Here is a 23,279-nt window from a genome sequence, read left to right as displayed (position 1 = left end):
ATTTCTGCTGCGACAGTCGGATGGTAGGGTCAGAATTCGGCGTCTACAACATGAAAGCATGGATCCATCCTGCCTTGTTTCAACAGTTCAGGCTGGTGGTGGTGGTGTCATGGTGTGGGGAATATTTTCTTGGCACTCTTTGGGCCCCATGGTACCAATTGAGCATCGTTGCAACGCCACAGCCTACCTGAGTATTGTTGCTGACCATGTCCATCCCTTTATGACCATAATGTACCCAACTTCTGATGGCTACTTTCAGCAGGATAATGCGCCATGTCATAAAGCTGGAATCATCACAGACTGGTTTCTTGAACATGACAATGAGTTCGCTGTACTCAAATGGCCTCCACAGTCACCAGATCTCAATCCAATAGAGCATCTTTGGGATGTGGTGGAACGGGAGATTCGCATCATGGATGTGCAGCCGACAAATCTGCGGCAACTGTGTGATGCCATCATGTCAATATGGACCAAACTCCCTGAGCAATGCTTCCAGCACCTTGTTGAATCTATGCCACGAAGAATTGAGGCAGTTCTGAAGGCAAAAGGGGGTCCAACCCGTTACTAGCATGGGGTACCTAATAAAGTGGCCGGTGAGTGTATATATATATATATATCTCAGGCTTTTCCTACTGCAGTGCGCGCCATAAAACAGTGATGACAAAAAAACACAAAGTTAATTTAAAAACATGTTTAATTCAGTCATTTAAAAATGCATAGATAAAATACTAAAAAACAGGTTTTACATTTCCTCAGGTTGAATAATTATTCCTGTTGTCATCTCACATGAGCAGACAAGGCAAACCACCCCTCACTCTCTCTCCGTTTCTCCATCTGTTGTGGAAAAAGAAAAGACATTATAGATCCAAGTAGTAATAGTTTGGAGAAACCTCAGTACGTCCATGCAATCTGTAGTTTGTGTACCTGTGTTTTGCCATCCCTTGGTTCTCCTCTAAGACTGTGAGAAGACACTTCAGAATCAACATATCTGCATAGAAATACATATAATAGTTTTAGCGCTTAAAATATGGGTTTAGTCTCTTGGGAGTGTTTTATACGAAACTAAGTCTGTTAAAAAGTATGCTGAAAAAAATCCAGCGTACTAGCAAGAACCACAAAGCAATGTTGAAAGTTAATACCCATGCCTCATCATAGAAAATCTGCCTCATCTAAAAAACCATCTCACCGTCTCCCTTCCCCACCAGTGTGTGACAGGAGCTCCTGTGCAGCCAGCAGCTCTGGACTTCCTCCTCCAACTGAGAATGATATGATAAAGCTAATTGTGAGAAAATCTTTCAGACAATAGTTTATCTTACAGTGACAGGCCATTACACATGGACAGAAACATGTCGGGTTGAGCCACCATACCTGCTGAATGTGGGCTAAAGGCAGAAGGAGGGATGGGGGAATCAGAGGAAGAAACATTGGTTGTATCACTTTGCTTCTGTTGCTCAATAAGCTCCAGCAGTCGGCCCCTTGCCGCTGCACTTTGTCTGTTTAGCTCCAGGAGGCGCTGTTCTACACTGCTCACATGGAGGGCGTTAGGAGTTGGAGTTGCCTGAGCAGGACAGAAAGAAACAAATCAGTATCACCCCTGATGACAGGGAGAATTCTGCATGTTATTCAACTCCCTCTCCCAGTAATACCTGTGTTTGTTGAAAATTCTTTTAAATATATTTCAAAAAATTTAAGAAAGCTTTAGATTTCAAGAACATCAGAAAGTTAACTTAATGCTCTGTGCACCTTAACTTAATTTCACCTGATGAGTCAGCTGCTCTCCTTCAACAGACTGCACTTGCCGACTCCTCCTCCCCGTGCTGCTGGAAACGGATTTCCTCCTCTCTTCGGCACTTTGGGGTGTGACTCTTCCCGAGCTGCTGGAGCTCACCCTTCTCTGCTCATGGCTACTGTTAGGCGATTGTCCGACCCCTGACCCCAGGCCCTTAGCTTGGCTAAGCTGGGCCCTGATCAGGTCGTTCTGTCTGTTCAGCTGAGCGATCTCAGCCAGCATGGCCACTGGAGTGAGCTGTGAGCTGAGGGGGTCAGAGGTCAGTAATAATGAGGACGTAGAGGGCAGGCTGCTGAGGCTATAGGCTGAGCTGTGGGAATGGACATCCTCACGGGAACGCAGGACATCTACAGGAGGTAGCTCCTGGTGCAGCGGTACAGGATGAGGCACTAAAGAACAGGAGGAAAAGCTAATTTAGGCTTCTTACAGCTTGCTGAGTAAGATGGCATGCAGCTGAAATTAGATAACTACAGAGAACAAGGCTGTTACCAGGAGTTTGTTGCCAGTTGTCTCTCTGCCGAGGGGGGGAGAGCAGAACAGCAGGAGCAACAGAGGCTTGTAGACGTTCAGGATCTCGCTCAGCAACTGGTGCGGACTGACTGACTGTTAACAAGATGTAAAAACAATTATGCACTATTATACACAGAGAGAGAGAAAGAGCGAGCGAGAGCGAGAGAACCTGCAGCTTCTTGGGGTGGGTCGATGTGTGCCTCCAGTAGTCCAAGTCCCCCCATCACCAACACCACTGTGTCCAACTTTTGCTCCAGCTCTGCTGTCCGCTGCTGCAACCCGGCCTGACAGGAACAAAAGAGAAAGACAGAATCAGTCAGAACCTGGACAATAATGTAGGGTCAGACCATGTGGTTAATTCTATGTCTATCTAACCTGCAGGGCGGCGGCCTCTTCTCTCAGAGTCATCATCTCAGCAGTGAGCGCATCGATCAGCCCACGTTGCTCTCTCAACTCCTCCTCTAGTCTCCTCCTCTCCAGGGCCTCTTCCTGAGCTTCCTCTTCCCTCTGAAGACAGTTACGTTACATGGACATCGTGAAATTAAGAATGCTCCAAGACAGTGTCAAACATGTTTTTAAATGTTGTATATCCTCTATACTAAAAGTATACTGGATGTGTGTGTTTTCATTGCTCTCTTCACACAACAGAGGTCAAACATCAAGGCAATACTACTGTGCATTGTAACTTTGACAAAAAAAGATACTGAACGAAAACTAAATTAAGCCTGCCTGGAAAATAGGAAACACTTTCAGAAATATAAAACTATGGCATGCTTTGCAAAAGTGACACGCAGAAATGTTAAAGTGCCAATATTATGCTCATTTTCAGGTTCATAATTGTATTTTGAGGTTGTACCAGAATGGGTTTACGTGGTTTCATTTTCAAACAACACCATATTTTTGTTGTGCTGCACATTGCTGCAGATTCTGTTTTCATCCTGTGTTTTTAGGTCTCTGTTTTAGCTACAGAGTGAGACATCTCACTTCTTTACTATCTTTGTTGGGAGTTGCACATGGGCAGTAGCTAGGTAATGATAACATCAGCTAGCTACTGTTTTCCTACTTTGGTGAGTACAAGGCAGGATTAGCTGGGAGACTTCTTCTAAACAAGGGTGCACTTGTGGAATACCTTCAGAACAGGGACATGTAATTAGTTCTTTTGTAGATTATGGTGAACTAGTGTGTGTTTGCCATTGAGAACGAGCTAGCATGCTACGGTCAGTCACCTTATCTGAGCTAGTGACGTAGATAGCCGTGGAGATTTTGAATAGCTCACCCAGAGACTGAAACCTGTATCTCACTCAAAACAGCACGGATGTTTGTTGTTGTTTTTTCACAGGTTTTTATGCATGTGGAAGTACCAGAGACACAAACTAAAACCAAACATTTTTTCACTTTAAGTGTACTGTATGTGATTCCTAGTAAAGGGGTTAAAACACGCAGAAATGGTATGGTATGGTCCTTTAATTAAAGCTTTAGGCCTAAAAGACTTACTACAATGTTTTGAAAACTCAGTGAAACCAACAAAAAACAATGTAATACTTTTTGAAGACATCAATAGAAATAAGATGCTTGTGTGAGCATTCCTGTAATGTGATGCATGTTGGCTGTATCGGTCTATAAAAGTGTTTAATGAAGACTTTACTGGAGCCATTGCAGTACCTGTTTGAAGAGGTGCACTAATCGTCCCAGAGTGGAGACCAAGGCAACAGAGAATCCAGTGAGGCTTTGTGTTCTTTGCTGTTTCTGACTCTGTGCTGAAGCTGCTACAGTGTCAGAACTCAGAGTATCCAAGTCTGCCTCCACCTGACCCAGCATGGCCTGCAACATGCCCAGACTGGACTGGTCCCCATTGAGAGAAGCAACAGAGGAACCATCCAGCCATGAACTTTGAGAAACACACTTTCTGTTCCTGCTGGTTCTACTACTGATCCTGCCTAAAAAATATATATGCAGAGACTATGGTTAATTCCTTCTGTTTATTGCAGAATTTAACCATTTAGATGATTACAACTTTTGACAAATTATGAAAAAACAGATTCCTTCTTGATATGACCTGACTGGTTGAGAGGCAGCTCAGGGTTCAGGACCTGAGAAACCAGGACTGTCAGTTCCTCCTTGCCTTCCTCTGATTGGCTTTGTCTGGAACGAACACGCTCAACAGCCACTGTGGCATTGAGAGCTGAAACAAGGTTAGATGAGTTTGTTTGCAGAAAAATGATTTCACATCTTTAAAAAGTACATTTTTCCTTGTGATGACTGCATGAAATAAATAATCTTAAAAACTGTTCTGTCCTCATCTTTTCATCCTACCTGTGTGGCCTGGTGCTCTGCCTGATGTGCAGGGGGTTTCAGGAACATTATCTTTGTCTGCATGGGCAGAGTTAGGACGATGGACTTTCTGTTGCTGTATAACTCTACACCGAGACTGGGAATTCATTTTTCTTACATTGGGTCTGCAAAGAAAAGTGTCACAAGCAATGCAGTGGTGTCAGAAGATCAGAAACTTAATTAACAGCTCCCCCGTTTCAAGTACACAGTCAGTTTCTCATCTCAGAATGCGTAATATTTTGCATGTACAGTATTTCGCAGGGCAATATTACCTATGGATTACATGATGGTCTGAACTGCCAGTATGATAGGTATCTTCATCACTGTGGTCTTCCTCTGAAACTTCTAGTTCATTAAGAGCCTGAAAAGAAACATTTTACAAATGCAAACACGTTAATATAGACCAAAATCTTTATGCAAAAAATTAAATCCAGAATGTAAAAAGACACCAACTGTGTACAGTGAATTATTATTGAGAGCAAATTAGACATAAATGGATAAAAGCTGGTGTAAAACATTAAGTAACAAACCACAAATTGATGACACTATTTTCACCCACACCCACACACCTGTTGGTCCATCATAGACTGGCTGAGCAGTGACAACTGAGTCGGAGGATCTGGTCTTTGGAGCACAGGCAGCGCTGAGTCAGAGTAACAGTTTGGAGCCTTTGTCACACTGGGGTGCCCTGCGAGAATACACAAACACACTGTGAAAAAGCCTTAACGTTTGGAAGAAATAATGTACTAATGTACTTTATGTTTAGTAATTAACATCTAATCTTCTAGGAAAACACAATATCTTATATACATGCCCACTTATGTCTACAAGCAGGGGACAGGTGAGTACATTTACCGGCCTGCCTGCGTGGAGCATCTCCAAACAAGTCTTTGACCACAGCCATGGCTCTGTCAGAGCGAGCCAGCACATCCTGAAGCAGCAGCTGGTCAGAGAACACCTGCAGCAGTAAAAACCCTCTGAGAAACTCAGCACCAGGGAGGAGTTTCAGTAAGATTGATAATCTAGTATTTTGTTTCTGTATAAAACAAACTTCATTTCTTTCAAAACAAACAAAAATTGATTAAGTTAAGAAGACACGAACAGCAATGGGAAAATCCTCATCAGACTCACCTCCCTGATGATGCTAAGGCTGGCGTGGTCTAGAGGTGCAGGGCTCCCGGCGTGTCTGATACGCCGTTGTAGGGCTTTCTCTCTCAGCTCCCACTGAGCCGCTGCCTTGTTGTGGGACTTGTGAATCTCATGCCGATGGTTCTGCAGCAGAAGTGATTAATCCAGAAGCAAATATGGACTTGTAATAACTGTTTGAATTGTTTCAGTCCTATCTAAAATTAAGTTCAAGTGCTATTATAATGCATAGCATGTAGGGCTGGGCAATATATTGATTTACACGATATCGATATCGTGATATGTGAATAGATACTTGTCTTAGATTTTGGATATTGTAAAATGACATAAGTGTTGTCTTTTCCTGGTTTTACTAGCTGCATTACAGAAAAGTGATGTCATTTTCTGAACCTACCAGACTGTTCCACCTGTTTTATTATTTGCCTTCACCAGCTTAATCATTATATCCACATTACTGAATATTATTTATCACAAACCTCATTGTGTAAATATTGTGGGAAAGCAATTATCGTTAAACCCTACAATATCGATATCGAAGTATTTGGTGAAATATATTGTGATATCTGATTTTCTCCATATTGCCCAGCCCTAATAGCATGAAATTAAACAGTATGAATTGCTTCTCAAAACAACAATGAATGAGAACACTATGAAACACCTTACCAGCTCAGCCGGTGACAGCTTGTGCACTGACAGGTCATTGACAGTGCTCTGAAACCATCAAGAGAGGGCTGTCATTTAATTGCTTTCAAAGCAAAATAATATGTTCTTTATTTAAGAAGATGGAGGAGTAGGAAGAGGAGGAGATTACTTTATGAGAGAAAAATGTTTACACCAAACATAATTTGACTATCGTCCTAGTTGTGCAGATATAACTAACAAAGTACATGACACACTACATACTTGTCAAGTCAACAGGTGGAGGCTAGAGCGAATGTCAGTGGTCAGTACTCACCACCCAGTCTTTTTTAGAAGATGCTGCCTTCTTGGGGCGAACAGGCCTTTTTCCTTTGGTATGTTGTGTTGGACGCCCAACTCTCACATGCGACATCTGTTCACAAACGATATGAAATGATTAGTCCTATGGCTTCACAGTAGAAACACAGAGTTGTTTGTACCATGTCCACACTTATCTTAATTCACCAACAAATGTGTCCAGCGGATAATGTCTCCTTCACAATAGTTACAGGTATTTGTGCACCAGTAACGTCACTGTTAGCTATCTTTTCTCAATAGTCTCCTTTGCGAAACGTTTGCTCAACGTTACCTCCAATGTAAGCTAAAATATGACTTCACACAAAGCTAGCCAAATATTAAAATAGCACTTACGTCTTATGTTAGTAAGCCAAACTTAAAGAAGAGCACGGGTTGTAACTTTGCCAACACAGCTAGCTAGCAGTTGACGTTGTTGAACAGCATTCAAGTCCCCGCTTCAGTTTGTTGTGTTACAGTTTTTCAACAGTTGCGCGCCACTTCCTGTGCTGTTGCTACAGACACCGCTTCACGCTGAAGCATGATGGGAAATGAAGTACTGGCGAGCAAGTAGCACCAAGGTTGAAGAAAAAGAATTTATTGAGCAAAATAGACCACGTGAGTGTTGTCTTTAACATTACATGGAAGTGCAAGGGCACCAACGATGTCCTAGCACAAAGTCGCTCTCATTTTTGAGGGCTTCAGAATGCACGAAAACTCACAAAAACTTGCAAACGTGTCAGACCTATGAAACATGACTAATTTCTGTAGTGACTGATGCGGGGCGTTTATAGCTGGGGCTCCATAGCGCCCCCTAACGTGCAGCCTGAACTCAACAAAAGGAATAAGTTATCATACTAACTTTTGAGGGAACATGGGTATCATCTGGAACTCAGTCAAGCTATTTTTAGAAAAAAATCAAGAACAAAAATTTTTTTTTATGACATGGCAAATTTTGTGTGAAATTTCTTATTTTACAAATACTTTTTTTGAGGACTTTTGGATCCACGAAAACTCTCAAAATCTTGAAGCCATGTGCAGAATATTAAACTCTTTTATCTGAACTCTCATTTAGGCTTGAGAGTGTTATGGTTGCTCTCTAGTGCCCCCTTGTTGGTTTTAGCCCTTGGGCACATTTTTGACGGCCTCAATATACGAAAACTTACAAACATTGGCGCCTACATAAACACCTGGGAGCTTTGTGAGACTGTTTAACAATTTGGCCCATACCTGTAACTGGGCCCCATAGAGCTCGTCATTTCATTTTTTTAAATGTCTCCAAATAGTGTTAAAGTTTTTTTTTGGTATTAGCGGGTTTTTAACTCAATTCAGTGATGACATCACATTGGGGAGAGTAGCCTCAGCCTAGTACTAGAACTATGGCAACTGGCTGGGATGAGGAAGAGGTGGAAAGGCCAGCAGTCTTTTAATTTCAAACCTGCCAGACATGGGAAGGCAAATGAGGAATTGCTGAGAGTTGGGGAAGTCTCGTGGTTAGTTGCTATCATTTAGCAAGGCAGCAGTGCCAGCGCAGCAATGCATACAATAATGACTTTTTTTACTGAATAGCACCGAGTAAAATCAACTTTTTCTTTCTATCTAGTGACAGTAATCATGTTGTTAGTTCTGATTAGTACTTTCAGATTATTACTGGTAAACATATCTATTTCTAGGACTAGAAGGCAAAAATGCAGAATTTTGAATTACATCTATATGGAAGCTTTTTAAGGAAAGAGCAGGTTGGGTCACACACAGAAGAAGCACACACACAGATAGCTGCAACAAAATCAACCTTTGGCAAATGCACTGCAACAAAGATTGGAATCTGCCAGTAGTATACCCCCAACCTGCGAGGAAGCGAGGGCCCATTCATTGCTGCTTGCAGCTTTATTTTATTTTATTTTATTTTATTTTATTTTTTTTTTCATTGTTACTGATGCACAGCATTTTAAGCAGCACTATAATATTAGCTAGCTGGTCGAGTGCTGCTGGGTAATGTGTTCATAACCAGTGGTGGAAGAAGTAGCCTATGATAATTTACATAATTTAGTAGGCCTACCCATATACAGCAAGATTGTGTAAATAGGCCTACATTAAACCACTGGATATTGTGTAAAATACACAAACATTTGTAATTATATTGGCACACCCACCAAGTCTTTGTAAAAAAAAAAGTGTACTTATTGAGTTTATTTAGTGATAATACCAGATTTATGCAAAGCAGTAGGCATATGGTAACTCCACTAGATGGCATTACGTCCCCGTCAGTGGGCAAAGGAGAGAGGCTGCACGCGCCAAACTACCCTAACTCCCAGTTGCTTTTCACCAGGAGACTAGAACAAAATCAGCCTGGAAAAGTTTAACTGAACTTTGGGGCAATTGTTTCAAGCAAATGTCCGATGTAGAAAAAGAAAAGCGGCATTAAGTCAGCAATGATATGCAACCGGAAATGGCGTAGCTTCCTTTCAAAATAAATGCACAATTTAGTAAACATTGCAACAGTGGTTGGTGTCGAAGTTTAATACGAGTGCAAACAGTGTCACATGAACGTGATTGGCAGCACATACATTCATAATTGATAGCTAGTGTAGCCAATCATAAACGATAGAGCTGAACAATCTCAAAGCTGTGTTGGCTGAGGTCTGGTCCGGTAGTTAAAATAAAGCAGTTTCTATATAATAAATAATATAATGGTCTATCTTGGATCATCTTCTAATTTTTTTAGTTGAAAAAAGTAACCCACTCCATACGTTTCAATGTGCACAGATAGTATTCTGCGATACGCTTTTATTTTAAAGGTTTCAACCGGAAGTTGTATTTTACTGTTTGCATCTTGCCACTGCTAGTTCCAACGGTTAATTACTTATTTAAGAGGGATGTGTATTTGCATTTGACTTTTTACACGCCCCTCTCACTCTGACGCAAAGTAGGATACACTCTGCGCGCTTTAGTTCAACCGGGCCACACTGTCCACACTTGGTTGACTGACTTCTGATGCCCAACAATGCAAACCAAGCCCCAGAAGTTTGAAATCTTATTTTTACGCTCGGGGCTGAGGGTAAGAGTCTCAGGAGTGACAGCATCATGGATCAGGCTACATGTGTTGGTTCCTCTGCATCCCTGTGGAAAGGCATTTGAAGAGTGAGGAGACATGAACAGCCTTGCTGCAGTGCCACAGGAGATCATTTAGTCTTCCCATTCTGGATTTTAGCAAGAGCTCATGGTATACAACTGGAGTATTACTTAAGCTTATCTGATATCATTTCTGTTACAGCTTTTCTTTCAATAGCATCTACTCTGTGTTTTGTTTTCCTACAACTATTGGATAATCACCCACACTGCAAAGTCACACTAAGTTACTTTTGGAGACGTTGGATCTGAATTGCGCACGGATATCCCTCTAGCAAATGACAGCTTCTGAGTGGTTTATTGCTCCCTCACTTCGTCCCCTCAGCTCTCCGTATCACCTCGATCCACCGTATCAGTCCCCTCACCAGGTGTGACGCCGAGAGTGAAAGCCTCTCTATCTCATTTAGTGCGCCAGCGTGCGGCTGAGGGCCACCTGGCCGACGATGTGGGGAGGAGGTTTCCCGATGTCTGTCACCGCGATTGTGACTCTGCTACTGGTTATTATTGATGTGAAAGCCAGTGGGGAGTATTGCCACGGCTGGCGTGACTCCCAGGGCGCGTGGAAAGAAGGGTTCCAGTGCCCAGAGAAGATCGATGGAGAGGACTCGATCATCTGCTGCGGGAAATGCGAGCTGCGCTACTGCTGCTCAAGCACGGAGGCACGGCTCGATCAGGGGAGCTGCGACAACGACCGGCAGGCTCAGGAGCCCGGGACAGAGAGCAAGGAGAACAAGGATTCCGGTGCAGGTATTAAGCCTATCTTCTACTGTTTCGGCAACCTTTAACGCAAATATGATTTATGTTCACAATCAGTCAACCTACATAGTCCTAAAAAAAAGAAAACATGTGCATACCAGTTAAAACAACAAAAGACATTGCAAAATAGGGCAAAGGCCATTAAAAAACGGATTAACACACACACATGATGCATAAATAGATGTTATATGTTTGTGGGTCGTTTTGGAGTATGGAGACTGTCACAGTGAAGCCCAACAATCCTGTAGTCTTCACTGGGATGTATATCAGAGGAAAACTGGTACTAAAACTAATTGACCTGTTGCTTCAGCGCAGGGGTCAGTGTAGTGTTGTTAATCTTAGCTAAACCTTTGTTTTTCACTTTTATTCCAAATGAGTAATTGAAATAGACTCAAACATGTTGACGCCATGCCCATGTGCCTTGGATACAGGATGTCTTGAATTCGATTTTGTAAATTGCAGGACCTACTACAAGGCTTGGTTTCCCCTCATAAACAGTTTGACAGCATCTCCCTGTTAAGACTCATCTGCTGACTGCCCTGTTTGGCAACGACAGCTGCACAGGAGACAGCAGCAGACTCCTTCACTAAAAGCAGTTAACTGCACTCACAAATGGCAAACTGTGCCTATACTGCACTTATAAATAGCTGTGTTTGTTCTGGCCAGTAACAGTGCAAGAGGGGCCTGGCTCAGCTCACGCTGTCCCCACGGTGATCAAGTTTGGACTTGACTGGATCTTGGACAGTGGCTCACCAAAGGCGCTGACAGCTCTGCTCATTAAAAAAAAAACACAAATCACATTCATCATGTATCATTTCCTACCAGGCTGGTGGAGTCCCTGTCCTCCTGGAATCCCCCATTGCAGTCACTCTGGTGTCTGTGGGCTTTTAAGGGATTCAGACTCAGACAAGCTTCAAACTAGACACTCTTATACATACATACATGCATACATACATACATAGACACTGCATTTAAGAGAGGGACCATTACGAAAACTTAAAGCAAAATATAACCAATGGTTTCCAATTCGTATAGTTGATTAGGTAACAATACAAACTTTTGTCTCCACCTTGGCTCCCCATTCATCATGGTTTGCATGCCCATAAATTAATCTACCTTACTGCATCATATCTTGAATAAAAGATCAACGTAGATAACAGCAATCCACAAAAGTAGAGCAAATATTGGACATCAGGGATAAAGGCAACACAGGCTTGGTTCATGTTTCCCTGGAGAATAGTATGCCCTCTTTTGGCCCTCCAGCTATTATCTGTCATTTGCTAAGACAATCATGCCTAATCACTATAGGAAGAGGTATATACATTTCATTCCGTGGCCTCAAGCCAAAATAATATAAAGAAAAGCAGCTTTTTTTCTCACTAAGACAATTGGACGGCCTAGTTTAGTTTGTGCATTTCATATATTTTTCATATGCTTGCAGTCTATTAATCATCCAGGAAAGATAAACACTTTTATGTCAATGGATAACAGGCAGGAAATTATTAATGTACTTAACATGAAGGAACATATGGTATTTAGGAACAGGAGAATACCCGTGGGATAGATGAGGGAGAGTCCAGCCAGCACAGCCACAAAGACTGTGCCCAAAACAAGAGCTTAAGAGAGGGGGCTGCTGTTACTGCGGCAAGGCTGCACAGCTCAACTGCAGCAACAGGTGTGGAGGAGTGACAGGGAACAATAGGACGGTTTCAACCCCCATGTGCACAAGATGAGTCAATAACACCTTAGCAAAAGGTAAAAAAATATAACTGTTTGAAGCCCAAAGAGGTACAAGTTGCCAAACTTCATAAAAAACAAAGTTCAACTTTTATTTTTAAATACATATATTTTTTTTTTACAAATTAGTCTAGCAATGTATAGTTTTTCCCACTAGCGACAGGAATCTATGGATGGCAGTGTTGTAAGTTGGTCCACCTCTTTGGTCCATATTGAAGTCTCAACAACTATCATATGGATTTCAATGACATTTTGAACAGACATTTATGTCCCCTTTGGGATAAATTGCAAAACCATAACTTTTTATTAAATGTCATCATAAACTTAAAGTTTAAATTTATCCAATAGTGCTTTGGTTCATGGCCAAATATCTGCAGTAGTAATGACATTCCCACCAGCCTCAGCGGTAATTTGTGTTTAGCGCTGAGTTAAGTAGCAAATTTTAGCATGCTAACATGCTAAAGTAAAATGGTGAACATGGTAAACATTATACCTGCTAAACATCAGCTTAGCATTGCCATTGCGAGCGTGTTAGCACGTTGATATTAGCATTTAACTCAAAGCAACATCTGTGGGCTAAAGCATCAGATAGCTGCTATGGCTGTAGACCTTCAGCCTTTTTTCTTTGTTCCTACCTAGATTTATCTTGTGACCCTTAGCACCCTTTTCTGCATATTGAGTTGTTTTATTTTGATACTTTCAATAAATTTCACTTTTACTTGTAATTAAGTAATTTTTACTTGCACAAAGATCTGAGTACTTCTTCCACCACTGTATTTGCTGAACTTTAATTGGTGCTCCCCCCTCCAATACTGTTTTACTGTACAGTGTTTTGGAAAGGAGACCCGGAGTTGAAACAAAATGAGTTGTTGAAGATGAAGTAAAACGAGAGAAAAGTTTCTGCAATTACTAATCTTCATCTGCCGAAAGCAGAAAATGCTGAAAAAGCGAGTGGAAGCAGAGAGGTTGAGGTGGAGGCCATGTAAGTGCAGGAAAAGAGGGCAGTCAAAGTGTCCCTTATTTATGTTGCCATAACAGAGTTCCTGTTAAAACCTGTTTACTGGAAGGTGTTTAGCTGTGAGGTAGACTACATCAGCCTCTGAAGTTGACACCGATTCTTGTCAAAGGGAATTGGGTCAAGGTCCTAGTCTGTTTCATGTCCCTATGTCTCGGCCTCTTCTGCAGCTGGCCTATGTCTTTTGTCACCTGGACTTACCGCCTCAGCCAATGAATGTCCCCCAGCTCCTAACAGGTTCCATGCAGTAATCCTTATAATACCTTGCTACTTTTGATGAGCATTTTGAAAAGTTTCTCAAGGCGGTATGGATGTATTTCAAAGAGACAAAAGGAAACTGGAGCCAGTTGCCACCTCTCTCTCCCTGGCATACAGTTACACCTCATAACACATGGGCACATTCAGAGCGGAAAATAACTACACCCAGTGGGAACAATAAAACACAACTAATCACTTATAATGTAACATGGTCATTATTGTGTCTGTAAGGTGTTTGTATGAGTGAGCATGGGAATGAACCAGTGAGGAAAACACCTAAGAAGTGACCTCATCTCGCCTGTTCCCTTTTCTGCCCAAAACATCCACGCTGTGCCCTTGCTGTTCGGCCAAAAGGTGAAATTCAAACAAAAACTGTTATTTCTTCTTGAGGAAAGTTATTGTTGATCATGTTTCAAAGTTGTTAATGGAGCTTCTCTTGCTTTTCACTTAGCACATTTACAGATATCTAACTGGAACTGAGATCTTAACATATAAAAATGTCAAGATTTGTACCAGTTTATTAATGCCGCTGCTATTTGACCCAGCAAAGAGCACAGTGTGATTGGTGGAACTGTTACACAAGTACTTTCTTACCAGTCTGATTTGCTGTATTAAACAAAAAGGAAGAAAAGGTCAGCGAGAAGAAATTGCTATTCCTTGGATTTAAGGGCTGAATAAGCTCCCATTCAGCTACATTAAATCAGTCAACTTTAATACCCTTCTTTAAGCAGAAGCCAAGTACTGTAGTTCAACTTGAGTAACTCATTTTCAAAGGTTTGGTCATAAATAGCTGAAGAAAAAGAAAGGTCACGTATATGCTGGCAGCCGGGCCTAAGAATGTCTCACACACACACACACATACACACACACACAGGTCTGCAGGGTCGAGGAGGCTCGGGAAACAGCAGGGTGCTGAGGATTAAAGCAGATCAAAACAAAGTTAATAACTGCTAATGAGAGCCTGGGACTCCCTGGGGACTCAGTCCCAGTGTACATCTCATTCTCTTACCCAAGTCCACACACTCCTCTCTGCTCAGTCTTTTGTTTCACTGTCTTACCCAATCTCCACTCTCAAGTAGGAGCTTTGCTTTTGCCAGGAAGCAAGACACGTGTGTGTGTGTGTGTGTGTGTGTGTTTGTGAGGCGCTACTGCTTTGAACGTTAATGTTTAACTGATAATGTTAATGTTAACGTTAATGTTTAAGATGTCAAGGGATCTGATAGCTGTTTTTTTCATGAGAATGTGTGATTTTCTTCTCTCTCTGTAGTGCCTATCTATGTGCCGTTCCTGATTGTGGGCTCGGTGTTTGTAGCTTTCATCCTGGTGGGCTCTGTGGTTGCTGTGTGCTGCTGCCGCTGCCTCCGGCCAAAACAGGAACTGTCATCAGGAGGTGCGACAGGAGGAGGGACCGGTGCTGGTCGCCTCTTGGAAACCATTCCTATGATGGCCAGCATGGGGACCTCCAGGGGTTCATCGTCCCGACAATCCAGCACAGCCACCTCCTCCAGCTCTTCTGCCCCGCCTGCTGCACCCCGCCCTGGTCCCCCTCCGCTCATGCGGGCTCAGGCCTCCTGCTGCCTGCCCCCTGATGCCAGCGTCTTTGTCAACATGCCCACTAACTTCTCTGTACTCAATTGCCAGCAGGCCACGCAAATCATGCCTCACCAGGGACAGTTTCTTCACCCGCAGTACATCGGCTACGCCCACCCTGCCCCAACCTTCCTGGACCCTACTCAGGGAGGATACAGACCCCTCCAGTCCCCCTGCCCTCCTCCAATTGGTGGCTCCAGTGTCACCAGTGACCAGAAATACCCTGCAGTGACTGTATGATGAGGAGCCAACCTGCAGACCACTCTGCCACTTTGTTGTGAAGTTTAACCTGTGAGGGCTGTGCCAGAGACCTTTAGGGGACGCTGCCAGAGTGGAAAAATAGAAAGGCATGGAGTCAGACTCACAAAGCCGTTGCTGGCTCAGGGCCTGCCTTGCTATTGTGTGTGGTGTGTGTCTGTTTAGCATGTCATATGATCTCTTGGCAAGTTGGAATGAGCTAAGCTCAGCCTATGATGGATGCATAAACAATTTTCTGTCTTGATGCAAAGACAGAACTGCATATAGGAGGGTTATACAACCCAGATGGTTGATTGTGCACAGCCCGCTGCAGCCTGCAGCTCAAATACAACTGTGTATGTGTTTGTGTATGCATGTATGTGAATTTGAGAATGAGAAAAAGATTTGTTGGCCTATATGTTCTGGAATGAGTGACGACTGGATGATTTATAGCAGTGAACTGTAACAAAAAAAGTGAATATTCAAGCAAAAAGGTTTATGCCATGTGCACTTGTGAATGGTTTATATAGTACAGGATGTTTGTTTGTGAGGAAAAAAAAGCATGTGAAATGATGTAGGTACTGTATGTGTGAGTTAGTGTGGAGTGGAGGGATGTGTGTAATGGGAAATGCAGGTGGTGTAATGTAAAAGGCAGTCGCAATCTCCCTGTCGACCATTTAAACTCTAATGAAGTGAACACAGGACATAGACTGTGACGCTCCACCCTGCAATACAACCCCCCTCCTGCCACCCAAAAAGAAAAAGAGCACCCCCCCCCCCAAAAAAAAAAAAAAACTCACCAACTCCCCTGAGCGGAAACACACAGGCAAGGCTTGCAGTTAATGTACCTGAGAAGTGTGAGTGTGTGACAGAAAAGGAGTGAGAGGCAGTTCTCTGAAGATTACAGTTAATTATACAGCAAAAACTGCCCCCTTCACTTCTCTCCTGTGAGGGGTGTGTGTGTATTTAACACTACCACAGTAAGCTGAGGGCACAGGCAGCTCCAGGGCAGCTTTGACTCATTATGTTCCACTTAACAGCACAGAAATGGTGTTTTCGGCATAATCAAAAAAAAAAAAGAAAAAAGTCAAATTTACTTTTTTTCTGCATACTGTTGTGCAGCTGGGTCCCTGGTAACTCAGTACATATAACTTGAGGAATGTGCTGCTCCACTGAGCGTGCAGTCTGAGATGTCCCAAAGTACTGAAACTGGTATGTTTGTGTGTACCTCATCTGTACGCCCAAGCAAGTCTGGAAGATATATACGAATGATTGGCAGCTTGTGTGTCAAAGAGTATCTGGAAAATTCTGTTTGAAAATTTGTCAAATTTGATGCAGGGGTAACATTTTTCATATGAATTCTAAAAAAAATAAACAACTTTTAAACAGAAATAAGTGTTTTGAGAGCTTCAGTGTTTTATCACATTCTACTGTCCTAAACAACTCTAGCAGTGCTTGGTTTCCATTGCCTCTCTGGATGAGTGAGATTTACATACACACATTTTGAAACTTGGTTAACAAAAAACTAATCTGTAAGATAAATGGGTTTTGCACAAAGAACTGTCTCCCATTCTTAATCCCCTTGAAACACAAACACACTCACAGTTAAGCTATAAGAAACACTAATTACACACATTCACCGACAGCTCTACCACCCACTGTGGACAGACCAAATACCTGTCACAAAACTCGACTCACAGAGAGGAGGAACAATTTAGCACAACAATGGGCAGTTTCAAACTATGACTATGTGGAGATGCAGTTTTGGCAAGCTCCTCCAAAAACTACAGTAATGTGGAAAGTGAAGTAGGTCGTTGGGGACGAGTTGAAAAGCATAAATGGCTCTCTGGCTCCTGCTTGGCCCGATGGATTCTCCATACTGCAGCAGCTGAAGTCGATTTGGGCTGGGCCAAATCCAGGGAGGTTGGTGGGAAAAAGGATCTCCAGTTGGACTTCAGTGTCCAGGGCCTGTATTAAATCGTCTAATGGTATATATTTACTGACTCTGAGTTTGGGACAGGTTTGATCTTGGCAATGTGTAAAATGTTTGTATGCAGCTTCTGTACAAATCAAGCCAAACAGTGTAAACCCGACTCTTCCTACTAGGCTCTAGCCCCAGTTTGACTCATAAAAAGCCAACTGATTAAAGGAGTAGACAGCTTACAGTCAAGAGACGGAGACATTTAGTCAGGCCATGGATTGATTAGATTTAATGATTAGGACTCAGATGGACAACCCCTCTCCCCCACCCTTTCAGTCTTGCATTCCTGAACCAGAGTGTCCTCAACACAGAGCACACAGACAATGGACTCTACATTCAGACAAATCCCAGAGCCAGAAAAACACATGATCCATGCAAGTCTCAATCGGATCCCTTCTGTTTGGATGCCTATTAGGACTAGTTCAAGTAAAATATTCCCTCTTAAGACATGTTTCCAAATATGCGTAAAAAAACAGGCATTAATGAAAAGAGAGAAAACAAATTATAAGCACATACACATTAATGTCCACTTTAATATTTAAAAAAACAGTCCAGTTAAGAATGGAAAGCCAACAAAACTGAAAAAGAAAGCTTTAATGCCAGGCTCGTTGCTTCTATGTCACTTGACGATGCTCAACAGGCGGCATCAGGAATCACAGGAGCCGTCAGAAACAACAGGAAACTAAGTCGATTTTATAAAAACTGGCCAAGACAAGGAGATGTGCTAGAGTAGGAGAGACGTGGAGGCTGCAGAGCGGCTACGAGATGGAGAGATAGGAAGGAATGAAGGTACAAGGAGCGATAAGCAAGAGGAAGTCCCAGTGGGGTAGGCGGGGCTGCAGCAGGTTGGTGGTCCAGTTTGGCATGAGCGTTCTGCCTCAGGGGCATCTCTGTGTTGTTTGGCAGTGAGGCTTGATGCTGCGATGGGGCTGTGTGTGTGTGTGTGTGTGTGTGTGTGTGCGTGTGCGTGTGTGTGTGTGTGTGTGGGGGGGGGTTTGTAGCTGGGGTTTGGGCTTCGTTGTACCTTGGTCTTTGCTTCACTCCATCCCTTTTTAAGGAATTCATCAGTGCATGTGTGTGTGTATGTTTATTTTTACGTCTCCTCCCCCCCCACATGGGCATGTGATGACAGACAAGCTAAACCCACCTCACGAGAGAGATGAGGGAGAACCGTGGAAGCGAACACACACGGGCCAACACACATGCACACAAACACAGGAGCGCCAATGCGTGTAGGCATACCATGCACAGGCAGATACAGACGCACAGGAATGCACACACGCGCACACAAACACATGGGTAAACACACAGTGGCATGAAGCAAACCCAGTCTGTTGGTTATACAGATATGAGGAACAGTCTCTGAGTTTGACTTGTCATGTCTGTGCGTGGTTATGATTGCTCATGCCTGTGCAGCTTGTTTGAGTTTGAGAATGTTTTTTTCCATAACATCGGCCTGGTCCTTTCTCTCAATTCAGTCAGTACTCTATGCGCCAGCAACGGTCACCACGCCTGACCATTAACCCCGTCCCCGGCGAGGGGTCAGGTCATAGTTCCAGTAAGGCAACAGCAGGGGTTGGTCATGTGGCGTGAGAGTGTCTCCGCTGTCAACTTGATAACCAATGCTACGGTGAGCAGAAGCATTGGTCAGGGGAAGGGCTAGAGGCTGGGGCGTTGGCGGGTGGTGTCGTAGGAGCGCACTACCTGGGATTGGGACACCACGCCATGCTCCTCTTGAGAGAAAGCATAGCCATCTGCAGAAAGAGACGACAAAGACGAACATTTGAAATGAATGATAAAACACCTGTATTGCTGTGCAGACACTACAACCATAAAGTTGAATGAGATGAATGTGGTGAGAGGGACAAGAGAAAACCCGTAACACAATTCTCTCTTAAGGCCTGTATTGATGCAGGACTATGTTAGAATATGTGAAAGGACACTCACGCGACACATTCTGCTGCACCGAGTTTGAACGTCCTACGCTTGAAGGCGTTTTCCTAAATACTCTTGTCAGCAGATGGGCTCGTTCGTTTAGACTGCAGAGAAAGAAAAGAAATATCAGTTACTCCACAGTGACGGCACATAGCCACTTAATAATTGGTAATTAAATAGACTCTTGACTACTTTTACTAAAGCACAACACCATTTCAAGCTACTGGGAAATATTTCTTAAAGTAGTGCACATATATCTCAGTGCTTTTGTCATTTTTTCTTTTGCTTTCAGTGGCAGTTAAAGCTGCTTTTTAAGTCAAAATATGGTGTCTTCAGTACACCCAGATTTAAGGCAGCAGGATGATCAAAGACAGTCGTCAACCTTTAACTGTCCTGGAGCAAAACACTGAAGGATATAAGGCCAAGTACATTTGTCTTTTGCAGAAACACACAAACAGAAAACAAAATTTAAGTGGATTTAAAACCAGGACGTTGGTATGTAGTGGAAGGGATACGGACTTCTGACATAATTTAACCCACACAGAGTCATAAACTGACTGCAGGGTAACAGGACATCCACAGTAAACTATTCCTCAACTGCCCCCACACTCCTCTCCTCTCCTTCTCCCCCCTTCCAAGAAAAAGACTGGATCCTCTGTTCGGAGACCACACGCCGTCACGGCTCCTCTCCTCCTGTGACCAAAAATAACTAAGCCCTTTCCAGATATTGCACACAAATTCAGGCGCACACACAAGCACACAAAACAAACAATAGCCCTCTCCACTCTTATCACCATCATTACAGCCATTAAAGTTATAAGGCAGAGGCATTGGATGTAAATGCAAGGACACCAGTATTAGGGATTTTCAAATCAAAAAGTCTCTTTTTGCCAATTTTATTTGACAAAATAGATTTTCTACATGTATCTGCCAATCAAGCCTTAAATTCACACAGGAGTGGTTTCCCTGGCACTTGTGATGATCAACGGAGTAGTTATGGACTAGATCCAGCCTTCCCAAGGTTAAAATTTGGATCAGGCAGTTGGGAAATTCTTAATACTGCATGTGACTGTTGGGAACCTTCACCACAGTGTGTGTCAAAAAAGAGAAGAAAAAACTGAGTGGGGTCTAAAGTTTGCTCAAAAAGTTTTTGGCCAACAAAAATGATGTCTGTTAGATAGATGACAGTGCCGAGTGAATGATAAAAGAATAAATGGTGGCCGGACAAATAAATGAAAGGCTCATGCATCAAGTTGTCCTTCTATAATGTTTCTTTCTGGCTAACGTCAGATTAAAAAAAGGCCCAAGGCTGTGCTTCGTTTGAACTCTTCCCTCGAGGCCCTCCTGTACTCTACCTTTCCACCCCTTCCCCATGCCTACTCCAGGACCTCCCCGGGAACTGCAAATACAGATGTGCTCTTTTTTCCTTTTGCTCCATTGGCTCTCTGTGTACCGCTACTTTACTTCTCCTATTCTAAATGGAGAGGGCACAAGGACCCAGTCCTGCTTTCCTGATTTTACAGGCAGGGTCAGTCCAGGACAGGGCCTTGAGTGGAGGTTAGGTGCAGCAGTGTGGTTATGCACCTTTAAAAACATAACTCAGACCCCTCTACCTCTTTTCAAGGATCAAACTGCTCAGAGAAAGCATCTTATCCGGGTGACTTACTCACATCTGACCCTGAAGCAGATTAGTATACAACTCTTTTCAATCCTTACTAGCAAACAGTGGAGAAAAAACTACTCTGACCCTTTAATCAAAGTAGAACTATCACCATGCAAAAATACTATGTTAGAGGTCCTGCATTCAACAATCAACTAAACTATGTACTATGAATTGTGTTATCTGATTGTTTTTGAACTTGACATGCAATCCAATTGTTTTTTGAGCTATAAAAAAAAAACAGGTTTGGGATGTTTTGAATCTGAAATCTGAACCTGCAAATTAACTAAAGCTGTTAAATGTAGTGAAGTAAAAAAAATAGTATTTCCCTCTGAAATGTTGTGAAGTTGAAATATAAAGCAGCATCAAATGGAAATACTCAAGTAACATACTTCTTACCACCCCCTGATAGCAAACAGTCAAACCTCCATGATCCATACTGTGTCTATAACTTCGAAAAATGTCTCCCAAAACTACACAATGGCACCGTTTCTAACACAGCTCTAGTGACACCACACAACTAAATCACAGAGAGAGAACTACAGACGAATCCAGAAGACACACCAGGTCTGTACGGCAGTTCAAATTGATCCATCTATGAAGCAATCCGCCGAAGACAAAGGAGAGACATGAAAAAGATAACCAAAGAGAGGTGTGAACTACGTTAATGGAAAACAAGCAAAGGTCAGTCCAAAGGAGCTTGCAGTGGGGCACACAGGTCATTCGAGGTCACAGTTCACACAGTGGGACAGTGCAAACCCAGAAACTACCTCGGTGAGCATGGGACAGCTCTGGCTCTACGGGACCTCAGCCTTGGCTTCGGCCCTGTGGACGGTGCCACCGGGGAATTAGAAATGCCATTTATTTTCACACATACAGAAACATGTACTCCCTGGCCACTTTATTAGTTACACCTATACAATTTAATGCAACTCAATACAACATCTCTGCCACATATTCTTCCTTTAAGAAGCATAGATTGCCCAGTTTTTGTTAAAACCTTCAGAGATGTGATAATTCACTATATGTTAATTATTACGGCTGCAGTTTGTGGTGGTGTTTCCCAAATCATTCCTTGCTAAAATATGTAAATGTCTTGGGAAAAACATTAAAAAACAACTCTGAATATAATGCAGTCCAGTTCAAAATCCCTGCAAACTACAACCTTAGTAACAAACATACCGGTAGTTGAAAATCTCTCTGATAGTGTCAATAAAAAATATTATTATCTTTGTAAAGGCAGAATTTATGCCTGCACTGTTGTATTGAATTGCTTTAAATTTTACAGGTGTACCCAATAAAGTGTAAAGGTGTACCCAATAAAGTGGCCTCTAAGTATATTACAGTTGTATACTGAATCTGCACATGTACATAGAGTGTTAATATTGATAATAATGGATTATTCTTTAAAAAAAAAAAAATCCTACAATAAAAGACTGAAAAGGGCTTTTTAATAAAAAACAAATCAATAGATTTAACTGATTGATGACAGAAAAAAAACTGGATATGAATGCAGGTGAGATCCCATGATGCTTCTTAGTGCGTTGTATACCTGCGGCCGCTGGCATCCCGAAGCACAGCTGCCCCCGGGTCTACGGCCCGAGCTTCCAACTCCTGCACCTCCTCTAGCAAAGACTTCCTCACAGTGCGACGTGTGCTACAAAGCAGAAATAAGCTCATCAGACCCATGAGGGAAAGTTTGAGTGTTTTACTTTGCATACACATGTGATTCATAATGTAAAGTGTGCGCAAGTGTTGACATAGACTCAATTTGGGTTATGTAAACGCCTCGGTTAAGTTAAATACTCTCTGTATGGATTTTCCATGTATTTATATTAAATGTGTTCTACTTACGCGGTCCAAGCGTAGTCTTTGAGTAAACACGCAGTAGGCACCAGGACCAGGCCCAGCCAGAAGTGCCAGCACTGCATCACCTTGCCAGCCTGCAATGACAACACACAGGCTCCATTTATTTCGCTCGTATATTAATTCAAATTGAGTATTAAGTCATTTTTCTCTGCAACGAGCAGAGTGAAACATGTGGAAAAGGCAAAGAGAAACGTGAGACAAAGCACATTGAAAGCCATTCACAGCGCAGTGAGAATAACCCCGATGTTAGCCAAAAATCTTCAACAGCTTTCTCACAACCAGGATTTACAGCACAAACTGGATTTAACACAGATGAAACGCAATGCTTCCATGCTAAAAGGTAAAAATGCTAGTGAGTAACCAC

General features: G+C 42.6%; 3 protein-coding genes across 11 annotated transcripts in view; 1 reads left to right on the top strand and 2 right to left on the bottom strand.

Moving 5' to 3' along the window:
• Nucleotides 1-676: 676 nt before the first annotated feature.
• spice1 (spindle and centriole associated protein 1) lies at nucleotides 677-11,470 on the bottom strand. Of its 2 annotated transcripts, none has more exons than XM_034862742.1 (19): nucleotides 11,456-11,470; nucleotides 7,106-7,307; nucleotides 6,732-6,827; nucleotides 6,440-6,487; nucleotides 5,762-5,902; nucleotides 5,486-5,588; nucleotides 5,200-5,318; nucleotides 4,903-4,991; nucleotides 4,613-4,755; nucleotides 4,356-4,481; nucleotides 3,962-4,236; nucleotides 2,675-2,806; nucleotides 2,469-2,583; nucleotides 2,279-2,392; nucleotides 1,754-2,178; nucleotides 1,369-1,558; nucleotides 1,187-1,256; nucleotides 925-988; nucleotides 677-834 (listed from the first exon to the last, which is right to left on the bottom strand). In XM_034862742.1, exons 3-19 carry the CDS (start codon nucleotides 6,825-6,827, stop codon nucleotides 778-780), a joined length of 2,307 nt encoding a protein of 768 aa, XP_034718633.1. In that variant the 5' UTR covers nucleotides 7,106-7,307; nucleotides 11,456-11,470; the 3' UTR covers nucleotides 677-777. The 2 variants fall into 2 exon arrangements, with proteins under 2 accessions (XP_034718633.1, XP_034718634.1); XM_034862743.1 differs by having other exon boundaries at nucleotides 1,760-2,178.
• Nucleotides 9,694-16,527, top strand: LOC117938224 (protein shisa-2). Its single transcript, XM_034862744.1, has 2 exons — nucleotides 9,694-10,624; nucleotides 14,911-16,527. Exons 1-2 carry the CDS (start codon nucleotides 10,321-10,323, stop codon nucleotides 15,471-15,473), a joined length of 867 nt encoding a protein of 288 aa, XP_034718635.1. The 5' UTR covers nucleotides 9,694-10,320; the 3' UTR covers nucleotides 15,474-16,527.
• Nucleotides 16,528-18,440: 1,913 nt separating this feature from the next.
• The window catches only part of atp8a2 (ATPase phospholipid transporting 8A2), a 48,735-nt gene continuing 43,896 nt past the window's right edge, over nucleotides 18,441-23,279 (bottom strand). For 7 of the 8 annotated variants that reach the window (XM_034862738.1, XM_034862737.1, XM_034862734.1 and 4 more), the window contains 4 exons: nucleotides 22,901-22,989; nucleotides 22,599-22,703; nucleotides 19,399-19,490; nucleotides 18,441-19,205 (listed from right to left, as the gene is read on the bottom strand). In XM_034862738.1, the coding sequence (XP_034718629.1) occupies nucleotides 19,111-19,205; nucleotides 19,399-19,490; nucleotides 22,599-22,703; nucleotides 22,901-22,989 (381 nt within the window). In that variant the 3' untranslated portion in view covers nucleotides 18,441-19,110. Of the gene's footprint in view, nucleotides 19,206-19,398; nucleotides 19,491-21,610; nucleotides 21,642-22,598; nucleotides 22,704-22,900; nucleotides 22,990-23,279 lie in introns of all 8 variants that reach the window. The other variant, XR_004655355.1, reaches the window with a different exon arrangement.

The sequence above is a fragment of the Etheostoma cragini genome, chromosome 22 (genome assembly GCF_013103735.1).
Source record: "Etheostoma cragini isolate CJK2018 chromosome 22, CSU_Ecrag_1.0, whole genome shotgun sequence".
In the NCBI taxonomy this organism is placed as follows: domain Eukaryota; kingdom Metazoa; phylum Chordata; class Actinopteri; order Perciformes; family Percidae; genus Etheostoma; species Etheostoma cragini.
The sequence above is the reverse complement of the archived record's forward strand: the minus strand, read 5'-3'. Positions and strand labels throughout refer to the sequence as shown.